Here is a 23,762-nt window from a genome sequence, read left to right on the forward strand (position 1 = left end):
AAGTGTGAGAAGGGGCTCAGAACAGAAGGCTGTGGATGTGGATGTGTAGCAGTTGGGATTGTGGGGGTGAGGTTGGAAGGATGAGGAATCAGGGCTTGGGGGGCTGAATGGGGAGGTTCAGGGCAGGGGGATGGGGTATGTGTAGGAGTTAGTGAGGGGGCAAGGGCTCCATTTTGAGCAGGTGGGTGGGTTGTGGGGGACCTACAGCTGCACTTATGAGGTCACTGTTGCTGAGGGAGTGAGGGGAAGGTGCACAAACATGAAGAACTCCTCTCGCCCTACCCTTAGCAGCCAGGAGGGAGAGGAAGGCACAGGAGCTGTGCACTTTCCCCTCACATGCTGAGACTCAGGGGAAGGGAAAAAGAGCAGAGCCCCAGTATGCGCAGCTGCAGCTCTTCCAACCTCACAAAGTGCTGCGGGGAGGGGTTTGGGGTGGGGGAGTACCAAACCCTTGGAGGGAGCATGACCCCAGCCAGCCCATTTCACTTGCCTGGTTGCCTGATGCTTAGCACAGCACCCCGCAGTAGAGCCCAGGAGCTGTGCTGGGAGCTGACACACCTACACTGCAGCTAAGCACACCACCTGGCTGGTTTCTTCTTGCTGGAGTGGTACACTTTGGTGCATGGGCTTACTTTTACCTTGGAGTGTATGTGTACTTAATCCAGAAATTACTACTCCTAGTCGAGTGCACATATATTCTAAGCCATGGACTTCCACTGAGTCAGAACTTCATGCTATGTTTCCAGCGCTAGTGCAGCAAAATAGGATGAGCTAAAAACAAATGAATGGAGTGGAAGAAACGCTCGGTATTACATCATGTGAATCTCTGGGATATTTAATAGTTAGCCACGTGTGTGATTAGCAACAGTGGTCTCTGACAATCCTACAGCTGTTCAATGCTCCCAAGTTTGTAACATTATTGCTATCCAATTATTGTTTTTACACAAAGTGTACGTCTACACTAGGAACTAGCCAGCAGAGAGTCTACATGTTTTCCCTTACTTCCCAAGTTCACTTCGAAGTAAGGGAACCCAACTTCAAAGTCCTTACTCCATTCCCGGGAATAGAGTAGTGCCCTGCTTCAAAGTTTAACTTCGAAGTAGGGTGTGTGTAGACGCTCAACTTCTGTTACTTCGAAGTAAGCAGCTTGGAAGTTATTTTTGGAGTGTAGACATAGCCAAAGTGGGAGGAAGGATAACACACTCACGCAGAGGGATTTTTTATGAAACATTATATTAGTTCCGTATTTTGCCAAAATCTGTGGCATGGGGGGGTGCTAAATGGGATAAGCTAATTGGAAAGACACAGGAAATGAGACATTTTCAGACACGAAGGAGAGAAGAGGGACAGGGAAGGAAAGTAGAATAGACTGAAGTGGAATGATTGAGAGAGAAGAGGCAGGAGGGAACATCCGTGGAAAAATTAAGCGTACATACCTCAATTTGTGTATCTAAATCTGCAGAGTCATTCACTACAACATTAGGATAATCTGGCCAAACCTAAAGAGAAATGAGGGAAGAAAAAATTAAGGTAAACTAAACTTATTTTTATATAGTTTCTGAGGCCTACTACTGTTTTCAAAATGCACTCCTGGCAGATTGGGATGCATACATAATTGCAAAGAAAATACTGCATGGCTTGCAGCGTACATATATTTAAACACTGCGTGAAGTCAGTTCCTTCTACGAGCATGCACCCCCCTCACCCAAGGAAAAAAAAAAGAGATACTGCTGAATATCAGTGCTAGTGATTGCATTACAGTCGAAACCATCTCTTTTTAGTACCTCTCCTAAAGATATCACAGACACTTTGAACAAGCAGGGTGGCACACTAAGCCCAAGGACTCCATATAAGTCCTCAATTTAAAGGGGGGAAAAAAAAGGCAAGTTCTTCAGAACAGTCTTTTCTGTCTTTGAAATTCATTCCATATTTTTAAACTGAAGTTCTCACAACAGTACCTTCGTCCAAACAATCTCACTGCTGTTAGGCCATTTGATGAAGACATCCTGCTGCACACCTCTTGTGAATGCTGAATAATCACTTGTTTCATTGCCTGATATGGGAGGGTCCTAAAATGCACAGAAAATCCAAGTTTCACAGTTACATTAAGCAAGCAAATATGCATATTTAATTCTTTAAGGCTATGTCTACACTTGCCCCAATCAGAGTGATGGGAGATTACTAATGAAGTGCTCTGGTGTATATGCAGCACTTCATTATGCAAATTCTCCCCTGCGGCAACGTCAAAGTGTCAAACTTCAAAGTGCTGGCATGTGTGTAGCTGTGGGCACTTCCAAGTGCCTTTACTCCCCAAAATTTTGAGGATTGAAGGCACTTCGAAGTTGCCGTGGAGGGGAGTTTGCCTAATGAAGTGCTGCATATGCATCGCAGCACTTCATTAATCATCTCCCATCACCCTGATTACTCTGCTCCATTCAAAGAAGGGGGCAAGTGTAGACATAGCCTAAGTGAATCGGGGTATTCAACTATTTATAAACATGCTCAATTGAAAAAAAAATAAAAAGAACCAAACTACTAACCAGAATAATGATGAATCTCATTCCTTCATCTTTTATTTGATTAATCAGAGCAGGAAGTCCTGAAAATTTTGGACTCAGAGTAAAATCTAACTTCCGGTTCATGTAATCAACGTCTACAAATTGCACATCCTTCAATAAATGAAAACAAAACACAAACATGTTAGAAGTTATTTTAGAAGTCAAAGGTATTATTAGTTTAGCAAGTCTGATTCAGACTGGGTTAGCTTCAGAATGGTTCAATGAATAAGATCAGAGGTTCTTATTTTTTTCTGAATTATTTCGCCTAATTAATATGTAAAACACAACAACAATCAAAGAAAGAGAGATGCTGCCTTTAGCAAAAGTCAATGTCAAAATGCTGTCGTTTAAAGCAAAGCTACTGGGCCAGATTCATCACAGTGTTGTGTGTGTTCACTCATGTTATAAATTCAGTAGGTTTGTACCAGAAAGAAGTTGGCTCAAAATATTTAAATAGAGGAAAAAATTAAAGAATTGAAGGATGCACCATTTTCTATATACACATTTTTACGACTTTCTTATACAGGCACTAATAAAGTTAAGAAAAGATATCGTGAAATCAGGCCATTATATCATGCAGGCACAATGCCATGAAAATGAAATGGTATGATGCAACAGTAGTACCAGAATTGTCATAATAGGCATGGTGGAAAAAAAAATTATGGCCCTATAACTTAAGCAGGAGTTCATGCTGTCAATTCCCAAGGTCAAGAATTCAACACGTACAGAAACCGATTAGGGAGGTTGGTCTATGTTGGGGTTACACATAAATGGAGATGAATTACTGTAACCCTCTGACGTTTGGGATAAACTTCCAGGCCACACAAAGTGAATATTAATGTTTCAGTATAGTATGTAGTTTTTCTATAATTATTTCTCATTTCTTCTTTCCTAGAGAACAAATCTACGAGTACAGAATTTGAATAAACACCACTAAGTATAACTGTGAACAACATACATAAGGTATGCGAGCAGTCTTCATTGCTTCATACAGATCAGCAACTTCTGTGTCATTTTGGTATCCATAACGGCATAGCTGGAACCCCAAAGACCAGTACGGTGGCATGACTGGTCGTCCAATCAGCTAACAACAATAAAATAGGGGGAAAAAAACCTTATTTAATCACAGTGATATGGGAAAACAGGACAAAAATGCAATTAATTGTATAACGTTAGCATATGAATCCTACTGCAGTGTATTCCTGAACAACAAGCTCTGGTGTCGGGCCCAGCACCATGTAAAAGTCCAGAATTCCTCCGATAGTGCGATATGTCAGAGCAGGAGTTGGCTGGAATGTAACATCTGAAAAGCAAGAGCATAAATTCAGGAATAGAGTAATGGAACAAACCCGCTATGAGAAAGTGCACAATATAGGAAATTATTTCTGAAAGTAAGTTCTTTACCCATTGCGTTACTGTTAAGCAAGAGGACTCCATGAGCATTTCCGTCATCTTCCAGGCCCATGTAAAAGGGATGGACACCATAGGAATTCAGCTTGTACTGCAAAAAGAAGAAAAAACTTAAATTTACACAGATATTTGACATGCTTTTCTTATCTGGTTAATTGAGATGAATTAAGTGAAGTGTTGGGCAAAACTTCACAAGAGAAACTTTCCCTCATTCTTTCCTTTCACATACGAACAGTTACGGTTCATTTTTGAGGTGATCACATTTATGAACACTCTCCTTGGAAGAGATATTCCAGAATCACTAGTGAGAAATCCACCATTAATGCAAAATACCTTTCCCACAATTTTAATTTTTTAAGCACTTTTGTTATATTGCACTGATACAAATGCCCTTTTGGCATTTTTTGTTTCTAAATAAGTTCTAAAGGTGTAATTATAAAGGTTTGGAGAGGAGAGGTATACAGCAGACGCTCTAGACGCTCTAGGCGCCGAGCGTGCCGGCTGTTATATAACCGGAAGCTCAGCCTCTGCCACGTGCGCTGCCGCGCTGCCGCTTGCCTGAGTATGCGGCTGGGGGCCGTGTGCTCCGCTCGTCCTGCTCACTGCAAACGCCGGCAAGGATCGAGCCAGGGAGAGTTTCCTCCGTTTCTGCACCGAGGGGGTCAGAGGAAGCTGCCCTCCTTTTATGCAACCCAGAGGGCCCTTCTGGGTGAGGCTTCTTTGGCAAGTCCGGCTGGAGAGCCTTATCAACAAGAGCATTTTACGCCTCATCGCTCTGTCCTTCCTGGCCCTGGCTGTGAGCTTAGCACAGTGAGAACACTTCTGGGTAGCCTGTGATTTCCCCAGGCATCGGATGCATTCGCTATGCCCCACGGAGGCCGGCATAGCTTCACGGCATGACTCACGCTTTTTAAAACCTGAAGTGGCCATTGCGGTGAGTCCTTTACTGTTAATAGGGTACTTAGCACTTAATCCGTGCCTTTCCACCCCAAATAGTCATCACCGGCCTGAGGAGCAGCGGGCGGCCTAAATGGCCTTCACCCCCACTGTTCTTTTCTCCACTCCTCTCTTTTTCTTTTCTTTTTTTTTTTTTGCTGATATTCTCTTTGTCTTTGCTTTCTGTCTCTCTTTTTTTTTTTTGATAACCAAAAACAACAAATGACACGTCGAAAAAAAAACACTACTTAATCTGACTCTGGCCTTAGCCTGAGTAGATTCCATCTACAGCCGATGGTGGTTGAGAAGGAACTGGTGGGGACCGGATCGCGCACGTGGCCGAGCGTGTACAGGGGGCAGCGCGTGCCAGCGCATGCGCGATCCAGGAGAAACTGCTGGAAGATTTCCGATCTGCAGTGCCAGGCGAGCCCGACACCTTTTGTGGAGCACCCCTGGGGACCACTCGAAGAAGAACTGACAGTTTTGAAACTGGTTACCAGAAGTTTTATCCAAGACCCAAGTTACTGATAGGACTGTAACTGTTACTAAACTTAGCTTTGGTTCGTTGTACTGATAAAGGCGTATCATGCACTAATGTTTTAAAACAAAATATACTATAGGCACCCTGAAAACCCCAAAGTAACCATTGCTGTTTCGGAAATAGTCTAATTCAAACTTAATCTATACTTACACCAGGGGACTGGTCCTTAGTGAACATTCCCCAGGTGTTCCAGTTCATATCACGCCGATATGTGGTATGTTCAGTTTCACCAAATCCATAGACATACTGTGATGGAAGGCGGGTAGAAATCTGAATGAACATGTCACTAAAGGTGAAGCCAGGTACCTGAGAATCCCAACTGAAAGAGAACAATTATCCGAGTTTCATTAGTAAAGAGCTGAAAAAAATACATAAATAATTGTGGCTGAGAATTGCAAAAGTTATACAATATATTTGACATATTAGCCATGTAGTTGCTGTTATTAATAAAATGGAGAGTGACAAATCTACTAACAGACTGCATCACAGTGTAAAGAAATTGGGTATTTTTCAGTAGACTCCAGAATTTAGTTGAAATGAACACTGAACACCTATTATGGAGTTTCTTAGAACTGAAGAACTCTAATTATATTTTAACTTCAACTTTATTGAGGCTTTTAAACCCATTGTATTGTATGTTTAGTAAGATGGAACATGGGGAAGGAAGAGATGTTAGAGGGTCTTATAATGAAGGTTTGCATGATTTGTTATATCAAGGTTGAAAACAGTTGTGTTGGTTTGGATAAGCACCTGGATTTTTTACATCAAAATCAAATTCTGAAACTTTTCCATCTCTTGGGTAATTTTAGCTGTTACTCTGGAGAGAACTTGAACCTTTCGTAGATTCAGAAGAGTCCAAAGCCAGAAAAAATTATAAAATAAACAAAACAATCTACTGTGACCTGCTGTATAACACAGGGTCAAGCTGCACCCTGGGCAACTAAGGTAAGAAGCGACCACTGCCCCTTGGTGCAGTTGTCAAGTCACATAAAAGGACCACAAACTGGTCATGACTGGGGCCCACCATAAGCCACAGGAAGTGCATGTGTCCTGGGAAGTTCACTTTGTGGAAATACCAGAGAGGTAGCCATGTTAGTCTGTATCTGCAAAAAAAGGACAAGTAGTCCTGTGATACCTTATAGACTAACAGAATTCTGTTAATGTAAAAGGTGCCACAGGACGACTTCTTGTTTTTGTGGAAGTCGGTGTCCTTCAGGTTGAGGAATGCATACCAGTCTCCCAGATCCAACAAACGAATGATAGGAGCCAGAGAGACCATGAGGAATCTAAACTTTTGTAAGTATTTCTTAAAGTGCCACAGGTCCAGAACATGTCTCAGCCCACTTTTGGGATCAAAAAGTAGCGAACAGAATCCTTTGTTCCAATACCTGGGAGGAACTTTTTCCACACACCCCCAACCCAGCATGTATCAACCCTGTTACCTCCTGTGAGAGGAGGCTCCTGAGAGAGGAATCCATGAAGAAAGGCTGGGAAGAGATGGAAAGACGGATGGTAATAAACTGAAGGGTATATATGAGATGGATCCTGCCCCACGCTTTATGGAAAAACTGCTTTGGAGTATAAATATGAATAACTCAGATTCTCTGGACAAAATGCCTCTTCTAATTTATTGTTTTCACTGTTATAATCTGCTTGATCTGTAAATCCTATTTTTGTTCAAGTATCATTTTTGTATCTGAAGTTCTGAGTATAACTACATATTTGTATTCCAAATGTTTGTTTGTGTGAATGAGGACTTCTGAGAACACATGCATCAAAAGAGAAGAGAAGACAGGAAAGCCCATCCACTGGTGTATGTATTACTGAGATGGACATTAAGTGCACCCTTAGAAACCTGATGGAGGAAAAGGAGAGGGGGAAGAAAATGAAAAACAAGGTTTCAAATGTAGCAGGTAATCTTACAACTAATGTCTGGATTGATTAGTGATAACTGGTGAGACTCAGTCCAGACCGAGAACCTTTTTCATTTCATTGCACAAGTAGCAAAATTAATTCATTTAACAGAAAGTACTTTTCACCAGTGACACCATGGCAGTTTGGCAAAATGTAGCCTATTCAATGTTAAGACATTATTTAGGCATTTACACCAAATACACAGATTAAAATTAATCTATAGCAAATAAACATTTACTTACATAATTGTTCCAGTGCTTCTACGCCGAATCTGAATACCAAATGGATTGTCCTTAATTGTCACTTCATAGAGTCGACCTGCTTCTGTACTTGAAGGATCGGGGATAAACAGTGGCACTGGAACTTCATATCTTTTAGTGTTGGCATCAAAAATCTACAAAAAGACAGGCAATATTCTTAAGGGTAAAGTACAAAAGACATTTTGTATGCATCTACTCTGATCCCTTTTAGACTAAGGAAATCTTTTTTGTGGAAAAAAATTGTGTGTGGAGGGAGTCCCTTTAAAAAATTAAGTACATTGTAAGGGACATAACACATTATAGTTATGGCCCTTGTGCACTACAACACATTGGACCAAAATTCTGTGGCTAATTTTCCTCGATTTTTGTGGCAACGTGTGGCTGCTTCATTGACTTATGAAAAAACAATCAAGCAGCACAGTATATTTTAGACTAAATGCATGTATGGCTATTCCTGATCAGCAGCAAAGGAACGTAGGGATTCTTATTAAAAGCCATAAAACCACAAAAGTGGATTTTTCTTTATGCTCCTTTGTAAATAAAAACATCCAGGTTAATTCCACTGAAAAATTTTCTCTTTCAAAGTAATTTAGTTCACAATTGCTATAAAGTCTTCAAAATTTAAGAAAAACCATGTATGTTGGAAAATGTTTGAAAAGATCTTTCTTTGTTTCTTTCTTCTAAATTCTTGTTTTGGATTAAATTTGAAAAACTTCGGTTGTGACTTAAAGGCTTAGGATGACAAGCATCTATAGATATGCATTTGCAAATGTGTGATATAAATGCAAAGCTTCTACTGTAATAACTTCCGAATATCATTGCTACTTACATGCTAAGATGTTATGTGCATTAATGTGGACTTGAATGAATGTGGTATACCAGTAACTAACAGAAGAAAACATTTGAGTATACCATTTTTATATTAATTGGGGAATTAAAATGTTCTAGTGACATCTGGTTTTCATTAAGACTAAATTCAGATCTTTTGATTGTGTCCTGCAAAGACATTGGAAAATCCCCTAACTTGTTCAATTCTATTAAGTAGCAGCATCGCACTCGTTGACTAGTCTTTCTGATTTCAGTTGGATGACCTGAAGAGTGAGGTAGGTGTTTCTCAACCTGAGCTAGAATCTGGTCCAGTGAAAAGCAGTCTCAAAATGAGATCCTACTCAGCCTGATTAAGGCAGCATACAGGTTGAACCTCTCTAATCTGGCACCCTCAGGACATGACCAATGCTGGATGAAAAATTTTGCCAGACTATGGGAAGTCAATATTGCCAAGCAGCATTACCAAGACTTCCACTGCTTACTCTGTTCTTAGAATACATTTAAAGGTAAATTACATCTAAACAACAGCACAGAACACTCAGAGACAGGACTCATGGCTGGAAAAAATTTATGGGACCACAGGAAACTTGGCCACACCCATGATAAGTTATCATCCAGCTAACTAAAATCATGCTGGACTATGGAGTTTGCCAGACAAGAGTGTTCTAGATTAGAGCTGTTCAACTTGTAGAGTGTTGCACTAAGGAAGATGACGCCGCATGTGTGGTTGAACACTGAAACATAAGTGGCTGCAGACTCCTCGCTCCAGCTCTTGTACACCCTATATAAGAACCCACTTTTCATCACGGTGTCTTTTATAAGATAAATGAAGAAGAGACATTCTATGACACCTTATGAACACTACAGCTGTGGAGTCTGATTTCCCACAGTTTGACCTGGTACCTCATCAATCATCACCTCTGCACTGAAGATAAAACCCTCACACATCCACGTTCATCACTGATGTTTGTTGAAACTGATGTAGCTCAGCTGACATGCTAAACTGTCTGAAAAGAGCTCAGAGAAAACTCCAAAGAGGTCAGAAGAAGCACTATGGAACATCACAGCACTTTTAACCTTCAGCACCCCAGACATGGAACACAATGTGGTATTATATTACATATGGAATAGATCAAATGGCTCACAGATCAGTATGTCATGGTATTACAACAGTATTTAACAACAGAGTGTTAACAACTTAATTGCAGAGCAAGCCATCGTTAACAGTTTTGAGAAAACATTATCCCTCACTTTAGAATAAAAAATGAAATGAAATGAAATAGCCTCAAAAACAGTGGATCTCAACCAAGGTATCTGTATCCCTAGGTATGGAGACGGCTTCCAGACAGGACATCAATTCCCTTAGGTATTTACCTAGTTTTAAAACTGGCTACATATAAAGTAGTAATCAAGTCAGTACAAACTCAAGTTTTATACAAACGATGACAGGTTTATACTGCTTTATACACTATGCACTGAAATGTAAGGACAATATTTATATGCCAATGGATTTATTTTAGAATTGCACAATGAAATGAGAAAGTAAACAATTTTTCAACAATAGTGTGCTGTGGCACTCTTGTACTTGTATGTCCAACCTTCGAAGCAAGTAGATTTTAAGTAAGGTGAGTATGCAAGACAAATCACATTTCTGAAAGGGGTCATTAGTCTGCAAAGATTGAGAGCTACTAAACGAGGAGGCAAATGTTAACTGCTCCTAGAGATATGCATTTGACAGAAAGCTCCTCAGCACCAGGACTGCAACTGTGGTGGCCTCTGCATGTGCCATTTGAAAGATGGGTCAGTTCTTACTCTCATCAGTAGCCACATATAGTCTAGTCACATTTTTAACTTTTTAAAAATGAAAAACTACCACCAAGAATTTTGACATACATTGCCCCAGCAGACTCAAACTGAAATTACCTTGAACTGCAACATGTTGTCGTCATGGTATTTCACTTCCAAGCGAAGCATGTTGATAGAGGGAGAACGCTCCCCATAGCGGTCAGGGATACTAAGATCTCTGAAGAGGTCAGCAGTAAGACCCAAAGTGGTGTTTTGAACATTGCTGACAGAATAGCCATAATTATTTGGGTAGTAACATGACGGCACAAGTGAGTTAGAGGCAACCTGAAAAATATATTGTTGATTAGAAAACAGTATGTGACCCTATTTTAATAATAATAGATGATAAATCCAGAAAAATCCCATTTTAACAAGTAATGCATTACATGAGCATTAGTTGCAAATGTTATTGCAACAATGCTGAACGGTATAAAATCCAACCCTAATGAGGAAAACAATGATTCATGCCAGGGCTTTTTTGTTTTCTGAATGCCACAGAATGGCTTTCCAGCACCATTTTTCATGACGCCACCGCCATATGGAAGGCAACTGGGCGGTGCTCCCTCTTCACCACATGTTCCCTCTTCATGCAAAGGGGCAGAGGTGGGTGGGGAAAAGCAGCTCAGAGCCACACAGGTAAACCACCCCCCTCCTCTGTTCTGCACATGTGTCACTCTGGCTGGGAGACGTGAAGCTCCTCAAGTCCCAGCGTGGCTTCTGCAGCTCCACCTGGGAGCAACACAGCTCCAGCTGCCCTGACACCTGTGGCCCTGCGTGGTCCCAGACGCCTGGCATGGCACTTGCTTGGCTCCAGCAGCCTGATGCACTTCTATTCTAGTTGGAGTAGCCCCTGTGGCACCAGGTCAGTACCTCACTGGCGTTCACTTGGGGAGGCCTTTGGGAAAGGGCATTTAGTTGGGCAGAGTGTGGGTGTCTGTTTCTGGGGGAGGGGATTGATCTAAACCTGGGAGGTGGGCTGGGGGTGTCTAGCTCTGAGGAGGGGGAGGGCATTCATTTTGTTTAGGGAGGGGGAGCTGGGCCTGCAGGCAGGGGTAAAGCCTGGGGTTGGCAGTTTAGCTGCCAGGGGGGTGGCTCTGGCCCCTCAATGGTGGGGGGCGGTGTTTAAACCACTGGTGGTGGGTTGGGGCTTTAAGTTCCGCCACTTTTTTTCCAGGAAAAAAACTAAAAAGCACTGATTTATGCAATTAATGTGAGAAAACTTTCTGCCATAGCAACGGTGTCTCTCAGAGGATGACTTCCCATTATAGGTATAGATAAACACAGCATTTGAGTTAAAAATTTCAATGCAGAAGAATTTAAGAAGAATTTAGGAAGAAAAGAGAGGCCATTCCTAGAAGTTATTTATGATTCATCATCTCTTGTTTACCTTTGAAAACATCAGAATTCGATAACTTTTTCTTTTGCTGAGATGTTTTTAATAGCAGCACCTCTCTTGTTTATATTATATTAGCTTTGGCAAGCAAAACTGAACTTAATGGAGGTGTTTAGAAGTCATTCTAAATCTCTCTGTCAAATTGCTTGTGTCTGCCTGTCTTGTATTTTCCTTTTGAGAGTGAGATATTTTTCCCATGCTTTTGTGTTTATCTCTGGAGGGCTTTTTCCTCCTGTGTAAGCAGCTTCAACTTTTACTGAATACATGGACAAGGAAAATACAATGTTTGCACCATGAAAAAGAAAAATTACAACAGCAAAATCCTTCTCAACTTTTTCTAAACAGATGTGCAATCAAACAGTATTTGAGAGGTGAAATCTTGCGTGCATCAAGTAGTCCTCAATGACAAGCAGTAGCTTTTGTTGTTTAGGAAGAATTGAGAATTCACCTAATTGCTTCCTAATTTCATTGACTAGAGTATACTGAGGAAATCTTTCCACTGAGGACTCAATCTTACACCCATTTTCTTGGATTCTAATCTTTTCCTGACACCCAGATTACTACTGTACTCCTTGTCATAAGCAATCCTGGAACCAAACAGCTAAAGAGAAGGATGGAAAAGAGAACAAAAATAGAACAGAGATGAAAGGACACTTCAGAAGGTACTAAGGGTTTGTCCACACTTGTTTGACATGGTGGAGATTGATCTTCTGGGGTTCGTTTTAGAGGGTCTAGCATGCACCTTCTAAGTCAAATGCTGAACATGCCCCCATCAAACCTGGTGCGCATCAGAGTTGTGAAGAGTAGGGAAAGTCAATGGGAGAGTTTCTCCTGTTGACCTGTGCCTTTGGAGACAGGTATGAAATTTGACCTCAGGTAAGTCAACTCCAGCTTTGCGATTCTCGTAGCTGGAGTTGTGTATCTTAGGTCAACTTTGTCCCGTAGTGTAGACATGGCCTGCATGTAGAAAACTTAGGTTCGTATCTTAGGAGTGATGCCATACACAGATCTTGCAATGCTGATATTATTTGGATTTCCTCTTTTTGATTGTTCTTCTCAAGTCAGAGAGCTTAATGGCATAACATCCAACATCTCAGTCCCAACAGTCGGACTGACGGTTATAATGGTAAGGATGACTAAATCAGCCTGTCAGGCATAAGCAAGCTTCCATGTGATTCCCAGAGAAGCAATTTCCAAAATGGGTGGCAATCCTGTCCCGTATAAAGAGCATCAACTTTGATCCACACAGTCATACTTATTTTCATTTCTTAAACATTCTCTTGTATTCTTCAAACAATTCTGCAATATCATAAATTACCTGAAAGCTCTAGTCAACAGTTCTTTTAGTTTAAATAAAGTTTGTGTCATTAAAATAGTGTTCTCATTCCGGCTTCACATAAATCATATCTGCTTACCTCCCAGATACAGCCACGCGCTTTGCAATTTTCTTGTGATGCACCCAAATCAGGATAACAGTTAAATTTCTCATTGTCTTCAACCACTGGAATAGACCACTCCACTGTATAGGGTTTCCCTAGATCAAGCTGAAGCCCGGTAACATGCAGGACCTTTGAAAGGAAATAAAAATACAAGAATTCTACCTCAGACTACTACATTTTTCAGCTCACACACTGTTCATTGCATAGTGATTTCTTTTTGTCTTCTTCCTCTCATCCCAAATTGAAACAATTGTTTGAATTTAATGTGGCACAGAGTTTGAATTCCAAACTGTGGGCTTCCAAGGTACTCTGTAAAGATCAGGATTCTTCTCTCTTTTTAAAACCAGGCATGCATTCTGATTTCACCTCTGCCCAGGAATTCCTGCTTTCCCATTCAAGAAATGGTGGCACAGCTAAATACAATAAGAGGTTTTTGTATGTTTCAGGCACAAGGCAGAAAGATGTGGGACTTCAGAAAGGAGACATCTTCGTAGAAAGCACTAGGAATATGCTGGCGGTGGGAATTAGCTTGCATTTCTCCACCAGAAGAGTGGCAACCCTAAAAACAGCTATAAGAAGTTACAATTATATGTCAAAGGCAGTCCAAGGGAATGTATCTTGAAGACCACCTTAATAAAATGGATTTGTTCCAATCAAAGTTAGGAGTGCACGCTTTAATTGTTATTTCAAGTTAATACTGACTTCTTCTACACATGCATACATACGGAAAGGGTCACAGGGGAGATTTGTTAGTCCTGGGAAATCTTTATATTTTATGAAACACTAAAAAGTGTGTTGGATATTTCACACAACATGCTGAGTGAAATTATGCTCCAATAACTGCATTGCAAGTTTTCCCAATAACTTTAAGGGACCTAGGTTTTAACCCATAGAGGTAGGACCTTTGTCCTGAAGTGCACATTGCTTGTATTTGACAAAAACACAACAAACATCAATTACACCTAGGTACGGAGAGGGGGAGATGGAGAAAACGGGTGGTAAGAATAGAATCATCCAACTTTTCAGTATTTCTTAGAGATGTTATTTTCCCTCAGTTCTTTTAGGGCTTAAACAAGCTTTTAGCAGGGTTGAAAAAAATCAACCACTTAGAACTGGGATTTCTGAACCTGAAGGGTTTTACTTCAGCAATAACTTGGCCACACTGCACACTGGTTGTGTCATTTTTTCTTTTTTACCTTGTCAAATTGAAACCTTGCTTGACTACATTACGTGTTATTTACTAATCATCATACAACAGTTCCAGGTTATTTGACTCTCAATGAAAATATTTCATTATTAAAAACTGTAGGGTTTAATAGAGCAGCCGAAATCTGATTCAATGCCAAGTTTCAAGAGGAAAGGTTACACACAGTAAATACCCTTTTATAACCTTAAATTAGCTCCTTACCTGTTTTGTACCATTATAGCTGATACTATGGAGGGATGGAATTGTCACACCATTTTGTTTTACTGTAACAGCTGAAGGTACTGAAGGAACTCCTAAGATCTGAAGTTCACTGAATTTTAAATTGTTTGGGTCAGTATATCCATTGTGCTGAACCTTAATCTCTAAAACATTCTGAAAAACAACAAAATATATTAGATTCAAGTTGTACTAGCTTATTAGCAAATTGACTTTTAGATGTGAGAGTGTTTGACAGTATGACCATTTAATGCTGATAATTAGATGAACACATCCAGTTCCTTCTTTCCAGACTCACTCACTCGTTTCTTATATTGGATGGCTCTGGAGCAGGAACTTTTATGGAATATACATAGGCATCCAACTGCAGCTTCTCTAGTTAGGCCTGCAGGTGTAGGGGAACAGCCAAAGGAGCTTTTTGCCCTTCTCTGCTGTACAAGCACAGAGGTCAGCCACAACTGTAATTGTCCCTTAATTGTAGGCTGCTCTCTGCTAGGGATTCCTATTGAAACACCAACTCAAAAGAAGCTTGGGACCAGCAGGGCCTGGGACGCTCCCTTCCTTCTCAGCCACCAAGGCGTGAGAAATAGATGGCACGCCATTATGAAACAGAAAGCAGTAAATGCACCAGAATACATTCCACAATGCTGTCAGCTCCTCTGCTGAGTCAGAGAATGGCCATGCATCTCATACCAGTAAGGTGCATATAGTGGAGCTAGAGGTGTAATTTCGAAGCTGGATAAATGCCTGACCCAACCTTTGATTGAGCTAGCATGCTCAAAGTAACGGAGCTGCTCCTGCATGAGAACAGGATTGGCCACCTGTTGCAAGTACTGTCCTGCATGAAACCTAGCTATGTATTCAGGACAGCCAGCCTATCCCAGCCTATACCCACGCAGCTACAGCTAACACAGCTCTTTTGAGTGCACTGACATAGTCAGAGCTAGCACAGATGCGTCTGCTCAGGCTGGAAATGAAACCCCCAGCTCCAGTGTAGAAATGTCTTTACTGCAGCCTGAAACAACAGGTAAAATCAAGACCTAGAAAACGAAATATTTTCATGCCACCTCTTTATGCTGTATCTTAAAATGGATCGAATCCTTCCTGCTCTCTCCCTTTTTTTTTCATAACAAGAGACATTTTCGAATGGAAATTGAGATAGCCTATCCTTTTAGGATAACCTAATCTCTCTCACTTACTTCCCATATAACATTTCAAGCAATAAACTTATTGTGACTTTGAGAACTTCTCCACAGTGTGGAGGTGGTTTCCAGGAGTTTTAATTAAAGCTAAACATTTATTTAGGTTACAGCGTCCTATCTTCAATTTGAATAGCACAATAAAATATTGGTTTCCTAACAGGAGAATTTGTCCCAAGACTGAGTTGTTTTCTCTGCATGTTTTCAAGACAGACCACAAGAAAGTTAGACGTATTCTAGTCACCAAAGCCTGAAAAAAGCCACCACAGGGCAGGCCTGCTAACAGGGGCATGAGGGAGGGCAAAAAGGGCAATTACCCTCAGGCCCTGTGATTCAAAAGACCTGGGGCTCCTGCCAACCACTGCTACTGTGCCAGGGGCCAGAGCTCCAGGGCACTTCACACTGCTGCTGTTGTGCACTGATCTGTGTGGAGAACTGACTGGGAGAGCCTAACCCCCACCCCATCCTTTCTGCCTTAGGCCCCCACCCCTTCCAGGTGCGTGGAGTCAGTCCCCACCACACCTTACTCAGGGGACTATGAGTGTCAAGAGTACTTGAACTAAGCGAAGCAATCTTGGAACTATTAGCAATTATCTTTGAGAATTTATAGAGAACGGCTAAGATCCTAAAGGACGGCAGAAGGAAAAACATAGTATCTATCTTTAAAAGGGGAGCAAGGGGGAGTCGGAGAATTATAGACCAGTCAGCCTAACTTCAGAGCCTACTCTCCACTACATTATCTAAGCTGGGAGGTGTTGAAAGTAATTTTGGTGACAGGATTAGGATTCAAAGTGACCTCAACACATTGGAGAACTGGTCAATGAGGGCAAGTGCACAGAGCAGCGCTTCGGGATGTGAAAAAGAAACCCAAACAACTTACACACAAATACAGAATTGGGACTAACAAGTTAGGCAGTAGTACCGCTGAGAAAGGTCTGGGGTAATAATGCATCACAAGTTGAATATGAATCAACAGTATGACACAGAAGCAAAAAAACCTAAATCATCCCGGGGCATACTAACAGGAGCACTGTATGTAAGACACCGATATTGTACTGTTGCAGTCGGCACTGATGACACAGCTGGCATACTGTGTACAGCTCCTGAGTGTTAGATTTTAAGACGTGGACAAACTGGAGGGAATACAGAGGAGAGTAACAAAAATTAATCTTTTAGGTCACTTGTATAAAGAAAAACTGGATATATTTAATACTGAGAAAAGAAGATAGAGGTGGAGCCTGGTAAGTCTTCAAACACGTTAAAGACTGTTAAAAAGAGGACGGTGACCAACTGTTCTCTGGGCACAATCAAAACAGGACTGCAGCAAGAGATGGATGGTAGCTATTAGAAAAAACAATCCCCTTTTCTGGGGTTTTTAAAGAACAGGTGAGACACACTCCTGTCAGGGATGTTTTAGGCATATTTCCCACAACATGGGAGGCTGCACAGGATGACCTCTTGACATCACTTCCAGATCTACACTTCTATGATATAATCGACATGCAGGAATGTTGCAATGAATCATATTAGTGAAATGGGAAACAGATAAATGGAGGGGAAGAATGAATGTAGATATAATTTTAAATAAAACTAATGAGCCTTGCAAAAATGTTTGTTGGGAGGTAAACACTTAAAAATGACAAATACATACCTGGCTTGCTGAAAATTTTGCTAGGAAATAACTTCCATTTTCATATGTATCTATTAAGAAAAAAGAAATCAGCAGCATCAAATCTAGTCTATTACTTAAAAAAGGGATGAAATAACTCCAATGCAGTCAAACATTTACAAATTCAATCCTTTTCTCAAATTTTTATTTGCTGTTTTCACAAATGATTACATATCACAGATCACGGTTCTAATATTCTTATAAATACTAAAATTAATGTTATTCAATTAGCATAAAAATTTGTTCCAAGTGAGCAGTATTCGACCAAGAGACCTAGATTTATGCTCAAAATTTTCAAAAAACTTAGATAAAGAAATAACACCTAACTGTTTTTAGAGATTTTGATGAGTAATTATTTCAAATTCAATTAAAGAATCCTCACGGTCCACTATGTAAGAATAACGCATGAACTACAGAATATACCTCAGAGGTGACCAGATAGCTCCTTGCAGTCACTTGCCTTCTGCTTCTGTGCAGGGTTGGGTACAAACTAGGATGGGGCAGGTTACAAACCTGCCTTAGGTTTATTTATCAAATCTAGGCACCATAATTATGGCCATGCAGCCTCATCTGTGCTCTCTTACCATTTTGGGCCAGCAAATAGGCTGCAGACCGATCCAACAGGAGCATGTTAGAAAACCCAAGAATCAGCCAGTGGAAGGAGGGTGCTCAAAGTCACCTATATTCCCACCTTCAGACACCCTGGAGGAGACGTCCCATGATACATGAAACGTCATAGTTTAAAAATGTTAACTGTTTAATTAGTTTGGTCCTGATCCTCTTACACTTTTATGCTGCCACTTGCATGAGTGGAAACCATCTCTGACATTATACCAAAAGCAATCACACTTACCAATGCTTATGCCATCATCCCAGAAAAGCTGTCCTTGAGCAACTCCATTATCATCCAAAGCCACAGTCAGTCCCATTGAGTTCTGCCGGCTACAAAAACAAAAAAGGAAGCCAGCAAAAACATTCATTTTCCCTTTTTCATTGGAGCCACAGCTTGTATATTCTGACAATTGTAAGTGGACGTCTGGATTCCCCGACCCACACTCACAAATATAATACAATTTCTATTATATCATCAAACTGAGCAGATTTTTTGTACTTAAAAAGAAGTAGCAAGAGGATTCTTCATTTTGGACTAATTCTTGTCAACTTCTGTTCCAAGCTCAGTGTTATGGAGAAAGACAACAACAAAAACTGGGGGCTCATCCAGCCTTTGATCTGTATTCACAACTCCCTTAAAAATCCATGACTTTTGCATGACTGGAATAAGGGGAGTGCTACATGTGTCCTTTAAAGAGGAAAACATGCTGTAAAATAAACACACACTTTTTCTTACTGTATATACTAAACAGGGTACAACAGAGGATAAAAACCTTATCCATTCATTAAGGTCTCAAAAGCTGAGTAAATAAATGTCTCTCATTTTCAAAGTTATAAATTAACAGATCAATTCTAATTTCCATGTACAAAATTGTTAATATTAGGTAAAATATTAGCATTGTTTTGTATACATTACTGTAACATTATCTTAAAAGGGAACCCTCCAATTTACCACATTTACCTCTGATTGGTATTAAGACCAGGTTCTTGCCAGGGGATGATGTAACCACCCCGGATATGAAGATTGATATGCTCAAGAGGTGCTTTCAAAGTGTGGAATTCTCCCCTCACTCCAAGATCAGTTCCCTATAACAGAAGGTGATTTTTTTTTTTAAAAGTGTGAAGGCATGAAGAATGTGTGTCGTGCAATTTTGCTTTCCAATACACATTTTCTCCGAGAAATCAAATGATGCAAATACACATCATTGTACGAAATAAACTGACGAAACATTAACTGACGTCTATAAACATATCACCACCAGGAGTGCTATATTTTGGCTACCAGGTGCTTCTGCTTCCTTTGTTTTATTGTTTGTAACTTTTCTTGTGCTTTAATTGTAAAACATGGACACTTCACGAGAGGTTCCTGAGACACAGAACAAAGAGGACATATGCTTTGCATCCAACATACCAGGTACATGAGCAAGCTGTTACCATGTAATGTACACCTCATTGTATCAGTGCTGGTTAATTATGCAACGTAACGAAGTAACTCAAAATAAAATGATGATTGTTATTCAATGGAAACCAGAGTCATTTCTGAAACACCTTTGCTGTTCTCTATACTGGCACTTCCATATATTCCACAGTTTCTTTGTTTAAAAATGGTGACAGTGGAACTGGTTACATGCCAAAATAAAATCTTATTTGATTAATCAAAGTCTTCGACTAAAAATAGCAACTACTGTCAAATACTGGAATATAATATTAGAGCCTCACCATTCAAGCTGATAAGTGCATTCTGAGAGGCACAACTGTTAGTGGGAATTAAAGATCACCAGCATCTCTAAGGAAGTGGATAGTACCTTCTCCGATTCAATTCTTTAAGAAGGTCTATTGTACAGAGAACACTCCCGAGTTACTTACCGTGTAGTAATCATACCAGCGTGCATTGGGTACGTATGCATTCACTTCTGTAGCTCCCTGAAATGTGAAAATATATTTAAATGAGACTTAAATCAATGTTTATATGCTCTTGCTTTCAGAAGTTCAATTCATGAAGAATATAAATATTTAAAAGCTTACTGGGTCCAAAACAGGGCTAATCAGCAACGCTGGGCCCCATAAAAACTGTTTGTATATATCCCATGTTGTTTTGTCTTCCACAAACCTAAAAGAGTGAAAACATTATAAATCAGTGTTTACTCTTTTTAATTCTGGGCACACAGTCAGGTTCATACCGCCAATCAAAATCAGGTGTGCGAGAACCAAAAGACATGTTCTTGAAATACTGTCAATTCAACTGGAGCAGGGAGGAGCTTGAAAGACATACAAGGAAGCTAATTCTCAAGGGTTTACAACCAATTTCATCAAAGTGGCCCTGTCTACACGAGCCCCAGACTTCGACATGGCCACGCAAATGGCCATTTCGTAGTTTACTAATGAAGCGCTGCGGGCAGCCGCCGCGCTTCAAAATTGACGCGGCTGCTTTTCGAAAGGACCTCGCCTACTTCGAAGTCCCCTTATTCCCTGCATTTCAGCGCTTCATTAGTAAACTTCAAAATGGCCATTTGCGTGGCCATGTCAAAGTTTTGGGCATGTGTAGACAAAGCCAGTAGGTGCAGTAAGACTAGAGAAACGGCTTAATGTGCAGAATAGCAAGAAAACAAATAACTGCTATTCCCCATTAGTGGAATGGTCATTTAAGGGGTATCAATGTCTCTTTATTAAAGTGATGCCTGCACCTATTCCCAAATACCCTCTTCCCAGAATGCCCTCTGCCGCGCCTCCCTCCATTCACTGTGTGATGCAGCTATAAAAAATTCACTCATCGGAAACTTAATTTCCAAATCCTTAGTTAATTAAAAAAAAAACTAAGAGTAAACGCAAATGTAAACTGGTAGATGAGCACTGCTTATTTTCTTCACGTATGAGATGGAGCTCTTTTGGAATGAGGAGCACATGACAGTCTTTACCAATATGATGCCTCCTTCCCAATATAGATGCTAGAGTTTCATGTAGACAAGTTTCTCTGCCCTTAGATCTGCTGCAGTGCCCTCTAGGACAATGAAAATGGAATCTGAAATATTTGACTACAGTTCTGGGATGAAGCCCCTATTTGACAATTGTGCTCCTCAGCCACAATGTAACTTCCTACACTAAAGGTAAATCTTATCTGTGAAGGAGATAGAGTTTTCTCAGGGGCCAGTCTAACAGAATAGATAGAAGGACCATTTCAAACTTCTATTACCTACCATTCCCAGTGGAAGACACACTCTAAGACTATGTCTATGCTAGGTAAAATTAGTTGACTGCTGATACACAATGCTAGCTAAGGCAACTGTATAGCTAGAATTGGCTTATCTGCACTTGCCTTACGGGGCTGTCCTTACCGAAGAAGAAGGTTGACAGAAGAGTGTCTCCTGTCAACCTCCCCTACTCTTCATGTCCCACAACTGTGACCCCTAAGAGGTTGATTTTGTGCATCCCTACCAGGCACACAAAAGAGAAGCCTGGAAGATCGACCATGAGAGGGTCAATCTCCTGGTCTAGTGTAGACAGATCCCTATGGTGGACTCTTTGGATTGGAGGACTATCATGGTGGATGAGTTCTGTGTTAGCTCTTCAGCGAGATTAGATATTACAAGCTATTGCCCTTGGTCTGTCTTTGATGAAGTTGGTCACTTGCAGTTACATACTCAAAACACCAGTTATATTATCAATTAAAACTCACAACTTGACACGGATGTGTAAAGACATAACCTGTCTCTCCCACCCCACCCCCCACCCGAAGACAAAATAGTCAGGAAGACATAAAATCTCTCACAATACTGTCAACTGGGTATGCTCCTTGGAGAGATGACTGAAGTAAACACTGTGAAAGGTATTAGTCATTGCTTAATTTACTACTGAAAGAGGCTCATACGATGGTCACAAGAGCACACTAAGAACCTGAGTAGAACAGAACAGAATAGAATAGTTTCTCAATATCATCAGTGAGACTGGATTACAGCCCTAGCCTCCTGACTGACCATTCTCTTTGCACTGCATGCAGCTGCTTCCAGAATTCAATCAAAAGAGGTTTCAGTAACAGAATATTAATTACACTTGCCAATAGTTCCCATGTAGAAATGAAGCAACATAATCCTACGTGGTTAAAGGTACTCAACCTGCCATTTACAGAGCATTAGCAGCTGGATACACTCCCTTTATTTCAAGTGATGCCATCTAGATGGCACGTCCCTTCTGCAAGGGACAGGTTGTTTCCCCCAGTTAATCGAAGATGGGGAAAGGCCAGTCAGAACACAGAAGGACAAAGTTATGGAGAGTGGTGTACCCATAGTGTCATATAGGCCACAGGCAAAAATAATTATGACTGGGCAAAGACTGAGCTTCTGCTTCATAAAGATTCTGCTCAGATCAAGTTAAGTATCAACACTGATGTCAAACACGTAAAACTTACTCATGAAGCAGGGGCCGTGTTACAGTACCACCATAAGCATGGGCTTCATGCATTAAAGAGTAGAGATAAGGTAACAGTTTGTATCTTGTATTGACCACATCCCTCGAAATATTCTTAAATTTTTCGTCAAAGGAAACAGGATCTTGCCTCTAAAAATAAAGACAAATCAGGGTTATGTGTATTTTAGAAATCTCTCGTGTACACACCTTCCTGCCAAAGGGAAATGAACGTGAGCATCCAATAGTAGAATTTGGTTTTTACTGATTGAAGTTAAAACAAGAAGTTTTAAACATTTAGAAATCAGCCTAGTTACAGAACTCTGATAAGCTTTGTGGGTCCAGATCAAGACCAAACAAGGCTGGGTGAAGCAAACGTCTACTCTGTTGGCTTCCTGAGAAATGAAGTCAGTTCCCTTCTCTGTCAAATGGCAGGCATGATACCATGGTAATGGACACTGAAATTTAAGTTTTGATTCAATCTCCAGTGAAGTCAATGGAATTGCTTTCATTGGACTTCCATGATGCTCAGTCAGGACTCACTTGAAACTGACTGACCCAATCATTAATGCAAAGCAGTCCCTAGGAAAAGAACCACAATTAACGTCCTTTGAATTGACTCATCGCAGTGGCATATAATTAACAGAGAACTGTCAACTCACCATAGTTCCAATTACGTTATGATTTCTAGAAAAGGTGTAAAATGATCCAAGTTGCATCCAGCGGGCACACAGTTCATATGTGGTATCATTGAAGAAACCACAGATATCTGCTCCAATCTAAAAGCATTTAAAGATAATTAGATCTGAATGCCAGTTATTTCTAAATAATGTAAAAAGATTTAGAACAGGAATTCACAATACTAACAACTTACATAGGTAATTCCAAAGAGGCCAAACTCCATTATACCTGCCAAAAATCCAAGAAGAAATAAGACACTTTCCAGTTGCATCTTTTTCTGTCAGGCCAAATGCAGAGGTGACTCTTAGAAGGGAAGCTGGATCTCATGGAATGCACTACAGACACGGATCCAGACTAGGTCTCACTTCCCCAAAATACAAAATTATAAACTGCCAGAATTCCACTTTCTTGCTATAATATCCAAATTCACACCATCACCAAGGCTGTGTCTACACTTGCCCCATTCTTCGAAGGGGGCATGGTAATCAGCCTGACCAGAGAATACAAATGAAGTGCTGCAATGAATATGCAGCACCTCACTTGGATAATTCTCCATGCAGCAACTTCGAAGTGCTGGCAGGCCCTGTAGCCGCAGGCACTTCCAATTACCTGAGCAACTTCTAAGTGCCCTTACTCCCCACAATTTTGAAACAGAA

The 23,762-nt window shown here is 40.7% G+C and overlaps 1 protein-coding gene across 3 annotated transcripts in view; it reads right to left on the bottom strand.

Moving 5' to 3' along the window:
- The window catches only part of SI (sucrase-isomaltase), a 262,662-nt gene that overhangs the window by 62,102 nt on the left and 176,798 nt on the right, over positions 1-23,762 (bottom strand). For all 3 annotated transcript variants that reach the window (XM_075003677.1, XM_075003678.1, XM_075003679.1), the window contains 19 exons: positions 23,300-23,334; positions 23,088-23,204; positions 22,430-22,578; positions 20,053-20,137; positions 19,894-19,950; positions 18,989-19,113; positions 18,269-18,357; positions 17,398-17,447; positions 14,533-14,703; positions 13,101-13,253; positions 10,371-10,577; positions 7,602-7,753; positions 5,596-5,764; positions 3,963-4,059; positions 3,749-3,861; positions 3,517-3,642; positions 2,541-2,669; positions 1,959-2,069; positions 1,437-1,499 (listed from right to left, as the gene is read on the bottom strand). In XM_075003677.1, coding sequence (XP_074859778.1) covers positions 1,437-1,499; positions 1,959-2,069; positions 2,541-2,669; positions 3,517-3,642; positions 3,749-3,861; positions 3,963-4,059; positions 5,596-5,764; positions 7,602-7,753; positions 10,371-10,577; positions 13,101-13,253; positions 14,533-14,703; positions 17,398-17,447; positions 18,269-18,357; positions 18,989-19,113; positions 19,894-19,950; positions 20,053-20,137; positions 22,430-22,578; positions 23,088-23,204; positions 23,300-23,334 — 2,198 coding nt within the window. The remainder of the gene's footprint in view (positions 1-1,436; positions 1,500-1,958; positions 2,070-2,540; positions 2,670-3,516; positions 3,643-3,748; positions 3,862-3,962; positions 4,060-5,595; positions 5,765-7,601; positions 7,754-10,370; positions 10,578-13,100; positions 13,254-14,532; positions 14,704-17,397; positions 17,448-18,268; positions 18,358-18,988; positions 19,114-19,893; positions 19,951-20,052; positions 20,138-22,429; positions 22,579-23,087; positions 23,205-23,299; positions 23,335-23,762) is intronic.

Source organism: Carettochelys insculpta, chromosome 10 (assembly GCF_033958435.1).
Source record: "Carettochelys insculpta isolate YL-2023 chromosome 10, ASM3395843v1, whole genome shotgun sequence".
Lineage (NCBI taxonomy): Eukaryota > Metazoa > Chordata > Testudines > Carettochelyidae > Carettochelys > Carettochelys insculpta.